Here is a 6,878-nt window from a genome sequence, read left to right as displayed (position 1 = left end):
ATTAAACATGAAACTCGCTCAACTGAACATTCAAAAACGCATCACAAATACCATTGACTTAAAATAATAATAATAATAATAATAATAATAATAATAATAATAATACCACCACCACCACCACCACCCATTGTCATCTGGGCACTTGGTACCATGTCCAAGAATTTTACAAAACACATCAAGAAATTGCAGCTTCCTGCAATAACACCAACGGAACTGTAAAAAACTGCTACTCAGAACATCATACGTTTTAAGAAGATACTTGGTTGATAACTAGGATGCTGGCAGCAACCTGTATCAACTATCAGTGCCAGCCAATGATATTTGTGGTACATTTTTAAATGTTCAGTTGACTGAGTTTCATGTTTAATAAATAAAAGACAACAACAATAATAATAATAATACTTTTCCATAGAAACCTCCTGCAAGCTGACTTAATATCCCTCTTGTTTGTAGCATAGCATCAGTTTAGGGAATTTATTGGAGCTGCCCACTCCCATAGACTCTGGGCAGCATACAAAACAATAAAAGCAGTTAAAAACATACCATCTCGCAAGCAACCTAGATTCAAATAAAGCAAACCACAAACACATCAACCCCAGATCTGAAACCAAACCCAGGTCAGAAGTCCAGGAGGGCACCATCCATATCTCTGAGGTAAGCTGTGCCAGAGGGCAGGAGCCAAGACAGAGAAGACAGGCTTTCTCGATCCTGCCAAATAGTAATATTTAGTTGAGAGGGTCTTGTGGACACTCACTGTGCCCTAATGTACAATTTATGGCCAAATTGAGCCCAAAATTTCTGTTCTTGAGACATTTGTTAAGTGATTTTTCCCCGTTTTACAACATTGTCTCACTTGTTAAGTGAATCACTGCAGTTGATAAGTTAGTAACCTGGTTGTTAAGTGATCCTGGGACACAGCAACAGTCATAAATATGAACCAGTTGCCAAGCATCTGAATTTTGATCACATGATCATGGGGATGCTGGAAATGTAACTGAAAAATGGTAATAAGTCACTTTTTTCAATGCCATTGTAACTTTGAACGGTCACTAAGCAAACTATTGTAAGTCAAGGACTACCTGTATCTGGTGGGCAGCAACAGTTGGAGGCAGGTGGTCCGTCAGATAACCAGGATCTATACTGTAAAATTCTTTATAGGTAACGACTAGCACTTTGAATTGCACCTGGAAGCCAATTGCCAACCAATACAGCTCCTGCATTAGTGGTTGCATATGGGTGTACTATGAGGCACTCAATATACTGTGCATGCAACTGCATTGCAGAATGGGTGGGGGTTGGGGAGTTAAATTATGAATGTTTAAACTATGAACTTTAAATATTGTACACCACCTAGAGTCACTCTGAGAGTTGAGTGGTTATATATATTTGTTTGATAATAAATAAATTTTATACCAGATGTAATTTTTGCATGGTATTCAAGGGCATTTTAATTTAGAATGCATTACAATAATCAAGTCATAGGTGTTCAGGGCATGAGTATCTGAACAGCTTCCCGGTTAGAGAAAAAACTGCAGAAGATGAACCTGTGGACAGACCCTGCTCCCCACAACTGCCACTTGTTTTTTGAGAAGGAACTATGAGTACAGAAGGACCCCCAAGTTGTTCACCAGTCTAGAATAGAGAACTGCTACCCCATCCAAAGCCAACTATAGAAATATAATCAGGTTTGGAGATCAGGCAAACAGCTACATCCATTCAGTCTGGTCAGTACCTGAGCTGAAATCTGTTCTGCCCCATCTGGACCTGAACAACCTCTACACATTAAGTAAGCACATTGATAGCTTCACCTGCACAGTCCAGAATTGAAATATGAATTAATATCAGTGGCGTACTGATGATATCAGATTCCAAACTGACATATGACCTCTCCTGCCAGCTCAGTGATGGCAGAACATGAAAAGAGATCAGGGCATGAATCTGATATACCTTAAGGCAGGAGTGTCCAATCTTGGCAATTTTAAGATTTGTAGACCTCAGCTCCCAAAATTATGAGAGTTGAAGTCCACAGGTCTTTAACATTGCCAAGAGTGGACACCCCTATTTTATACACTTTATATATTTTTCATCTTTATCTTTTATTCCTCTTTATTATAGGAATACACTTTATAACTTTTGGTCTATCTTTTAGCAATTTTTGAATTTCCTTTTAGGATATTTTATCATCACAGAGTATCTTGTGGCTTTAAAGGCACTACCCTGCATGTATTCAGATGTAGGATCTACCAATTGGATTGGGCACTAGGAAATAGATGGAATTACCACTATGAAATCTGGGTAGCAGTGTCCTTACTCAATGGCGGTGCTGGTCGTAGTGTTCCTCAAGCTTATGTTTTATGGATTTCTGTTACAACACACAAAAAGCTAGACTGAAGTGATGCTTCGGGGGTCCCCTTGGCAGTGCACTAGTGGGGCTGCCAGTAACAACAATTGATTCAGAATGCAGCACTGTGGGTAGCTATATTTACACAACCAATGCATGTAACACCACTTTTTCATGAGCTGCAGGTCTAATTCAACATGCTGCTGGGCATGGCAGGAGTTGGAAGTCAGGTAAGACACGTGTCTTCTCGACCGGGTCTTACCTGACTTCCAGCTCCTGCCATGCCCAGCAAGGGGGGTGGGGGTGGGAAGAGACGGCAAGGGGAGCCCCGTCTCGCTTCATGCGTCTTGCTTCTCCGCCGCCCCACCCCTCCTCACCGACCGAGATCGGCAAGCCAGATTCAGGGAGCTGAACGCGCTGCCACTGCTTGGGAAAAGAATGTGAGAAATGGACTCTCTCGTAGCGCCTCCTCTCTCGCTTCTCTCGAGTGGCAGCGGTGCATCCGGCTCACCGAATCTGGCCTGCTGATCTCGGGCGGCAGCGGCTCTGACCCAATCCTCGCCTGCAATGCTGTGGGCAAGAACCGGCCACGCTGATCCTGCTTCATGGCTGCGCAGACAGCCCGCACTGGCCACTGCTCGTAGCTCCGGTGCCAGTCCTCCCCTAGTCCCAGGTCAACAGGGCTAAGGCTGGCAAGAGTTTTTTTGCAGCTGCCACTAAGAGAAGGGGCGCATGAGCTAGGGTTTGTGGGAGCGGCCTCCATGAGGCCATTGCGCATGGATGGCAGGTGCATATGGGGTTCACCCCTCCGCCTCACCTTATGCTATTTGCACAGGAAGCAATGAAAAAGCTGCCACGATTGCTGTAGGCAGCGGCCTGAGCGGTACCGGCAAAGCAGCTGGTCGGTGCTCCGGCACCAGTCCCCCTGCCATGGGCCAAGGTTTTTTTTTTTTTTTTTTAATTTGATTTATATGCCGCCCTTCTCCGGAGACTCAGGGCGGCTTACAGTGCGTTAAGCAATAGCCTTCATACTTTTGTATATTTATACAAAGTCAGCTTATTGCCCCCACAAACTGGGTCCTCATTTAACCTACCTTAGAAAGGATGGAAGGCTGAGTCAACCTTGAGCCTTGGAGAGATTCGAACCAGCAGTAAATTGCAGGCAGCTGTGTTAATTTAGGGGCCTCCTAAACATGCACCTCAAAAATAAGACCCCCGATAATAAAGCCAAGGCCATATTTTGGGGGTCAAAAGAAAACAAGACCCTGCCTTATTTTTGGGGAAACACGGTAGTTACAGTATTTATTTATTTATTGTTTTATTGGTTCGATTTATATGCCGCCCTTTTCCGGAGACTCAGGGCTTACAATGCGTTAAGCAATAGCCTTCATACTTTTGTATATTTATACAAAGTCAGCTTATTGCCCCCACAAACTGGGTCCTCATTTAACCTACCTTAGAAAGGATGGAAGGCTGAGTCAACCTTGAGCCTGGTGAGATTCGAACTTACAGTAATTACAGATAGCTGGTGTTAATCACAATGCTTTTAGTCTGCTGAGCGACCAGGCCCCTTATTTGGCCTTGTTTTATATTAGTGTTTTAATCTCATGTTAACTGTCCAGAGTTGCAATTATGAGTTGGGCAGCCATGTAAGTTGAATGAATGAATGGGGGGGAAAAAAGAACGGTATTGTATATGTGAATTACTTTTTTATATGAGTGTTCTCATGTTTATATTTTTACACAGCAGACACTATGACAATATGATAAAAATTCCAATCATTATCAAATGAATCTAATGAAAAGTGAGTTTATCTGTCCACAAAATAATTCCTATTGCTAAGGTAAACCTATTTTTTTTCACTTTTTAATAAAAAAAATATTAAATTTGAAATCATGTTTATTTTTACTTGGGAATCACCATTGAGTTCAGTGAGCTTGTCCGATAAACATGGATGAGATCCATTTGCAGACAGATCACTAAAACAATACTGCTGCCAGTTTCTAAGTGCCAATGTACATACTACTTTTAGTAAACAAAACAGATGCCTGGAAATTATTACCTTTATATTACTTAAAACCCTCAACAATTATATTGATCCAGGCCAAGATTTATTGGCTAGTTTTCCATTGGTAATGACCAAAGCATGGTGTGTGTTTGTGTATATCAAGAAAAACAATGAAAATAGTGGCTAGACATAGCCTTTCCCATAAAATTCTGGACACAAGGTATTTCTCATTTCAGTCATTACTTATTCCAGTGTTGTTGAAGAAAGGAAACATTATAACCTCACATTTAGTGAAGTATTCTGGTTTACAAGTTTCTAAATATAAAATGTATCACTAACTTTGAAAGATTTTAATTTCAGATCATAGTCAAAAACAATCAACAAAAATAAATAGGAAAAACACAACTAAAAATATCACCACTATTTAGTTATTTCAAGGCTCAGTCAGTTCTAATAAATACAGTGATCTTGTTTGAGGAAATTTGCTGATCAATTGTACTCTTAACATTTTTACTTTGTTTCTTCTTTCATGGAAATAGCTAAAACACAGAACTGCTATCCATCATTTCTTAACTTTTTATCCAAGGAAATATCTTAGGGTGTTCCTCTCTTAATAAGTCTGGCTTACAATTCTGGCTTCTGAAGGCTATCAGTTTGGATAAAATAATAGCCTAGATAAAAATTCCCAAACTTAAGCACTATTGCTGATAGGAGAAGCCAAATAGGGATAGGCAGTCTCCAAGCATTACCAAAACTTCGTTCTCACATGCTCTGAATTGAACCAGTATGTCAAGCAACTACATTTTTCAAATGATTTTAGCTTTAAAATAATATTTAATGCTTCTAAAATTGCATTTCAGAGATAATCCATATTTCTGGTTGTGAAACTACTTACAAATGTACCATACACAAACAAATATGTTTCTAGAAAGATTTCTGAAAATTTGGTACTCTCTCCAGAAGTAAAAGGAAATCAACATTTATCTCTGCCCCTTTCACCAGCAGAATAGGGTAACTATTGGCTAGGAGTAACTTCTGTTCCTAAAACAGTGGCTCAGGATTCAAATATTTTAAAAGAATTCGAAAGAGTCTCTGGCTTTATTTTAATTAGTAGATTTAACTTCATCTTGGGTTAAACACTGGGATGTACAGATATTCTCTGGCATAGCAAAATACTTTTTACACACTTCAATTGAATGAGTTCATCCCCATCTGTATAAACAATCACTGAAATAGATTTAATGTTGATTATAGAAATAAATTTTTTAAAAAATACTTACTTTAAAAATTGTCAAAATTATACTAATAACAGTTCCAGGCCTAGTTCAAATATGATTTTTATAGCCAAGTAAGTTAGGGATAAGGTTTGCATTTGAGATGTAAATGTGTGTTTATCTTAAATGAGGGATTTTCAATTTTTTCCTTTTGTTAAGTACTTAGTATCTTAGAAAAATAGTTTTTGAAGGACATTTCTACTTCATTGTATGCTGTCCATATCTATATGGCTGTCAGGGAAATTGATTTATCTAAAAATTATCAATTACAAATAAAATGATAGCACTTTCTTCACTATGGTGTTTTTTCACAAACATGGAAGGTATTGAGTACTTCATTATTTACATTTCTTTGTTCTCACTAGTATGCTACCAGGATTATGTGAACTAGTTTTCTATATTATGCTGCATAGTATAATGCTGCATAGCACCGAAAGAATAAAAACCCATATTAATAAAAATGTAAGTAAAAAATTCTTTAAAGACAAAATTGTTCCCCTTTGTATACTACCATGACAGTGCCAAAAAGGAATTAGATTTCTTAAAAGCAAAATGAAAGACCAAGGTGAAGAATAACTGCTAACGATAATTTATACAAATATTGTAACTTCCTGAAATATTGTGGAAAAGTAAGAAACTGCAAAATTACTTTCTGAATTTTCATCTGAATTACATAGTATGGTCATGAGATTTTCTAGGCATTTCAATGGAATCTGCAGCAATAGAATTTATAATAGCTCGTCTTGATAAAAGCTCAGAAACTGGGATATGGCGTAATTCTTTACGGGAAAATTTTACTGGAGTTATTCCTTGAAGTTGGGTCACTGGGTTGCCTGTCTGTGAATGAGTAAATGCTTGTGAATGAGATTTCGTGAAATGTTGTACTTTCCCTGTTGGCTCCTCACGATTATTAGAGGTAGAGAGTACTGCTTCTGCAACTTCCTCTTCAAGTGTTTCTGGTGAAGTCTGCTGTGTTCCTATATCGCCTACAGTGCAGTTTATTTCTTTCAATTTCCCTACAGTTTGGGGTCTCTGTCCGTGTTCTTCTAAAGAAATACTTGTTTCTTCTTGATTTAGCATCCCATCATTAGAAGCATAACCTAAAATGAAATATTCAAAGCAACAATTAACTTAAATGCTTAAAGGTAAATATTACAGTTTTTACTGTTACAAATTTTAGTTGATTCAACAGTTATTGTAAAATGACCTGATTGTGCAATTAAAAGTTAATAAAGAAGAACATTGGCATTTGGAT

General features: G+C 38.4%; 1 protein-coding gene and 1 long non-coding RNA gene across 2 annotated transcripts in view; one reads left to right on the top strand and one right to left on the bottom strand.

Moving 5' to 3' along the window:
- The window catches only part of LOC117661402 (uncharacterized), a 37,008-nt gene that overhangs the window by 719 nt on the left and 29,411 nt on the right, over positions 1-6,878 (top strand). The window lies entirely within an intron of this gene.
- The window catches only part of KIF27 (kinesin family member 27), a 30,325-nt gene continuing 27,116 nt past the window's right edge, over positions 3,670-6,878 (bottom strand). Inside the window, exon 18 of the mRNA XM_034410163.3 lies at positions 3,670-6,723. Within this exon, the coding sequence (XP_034266054.2) occupies positions 6,293-6,723 (431 nt within the window). The 3' untranslated portion in view covers positions 3,670-6,292. The remainder of the gene's footprint in view (positions 6,724-6,878) is intronic.

Source organism: Pantherophis guttatus, chromosome 2 (genome assembly GCF_059756535.1).
Source record: "Pantherophis guttatus breed Tessera chromosome 2, ASM5975653v1, whole genome shotgun sequence".
NCBI classification, from domain to species: domain Eukaryota; kingdom Metazoa; phylum Chordata; class Lepidosauria; order Squamata; family Colubridae; genus Pantherophis; species Pantherophis guttatus.
The sequence above is the reverse complement of the archived record's forward strand: the minus strand, read 5'-3'. Positions and strand labels throughout refer to the sequence as shown.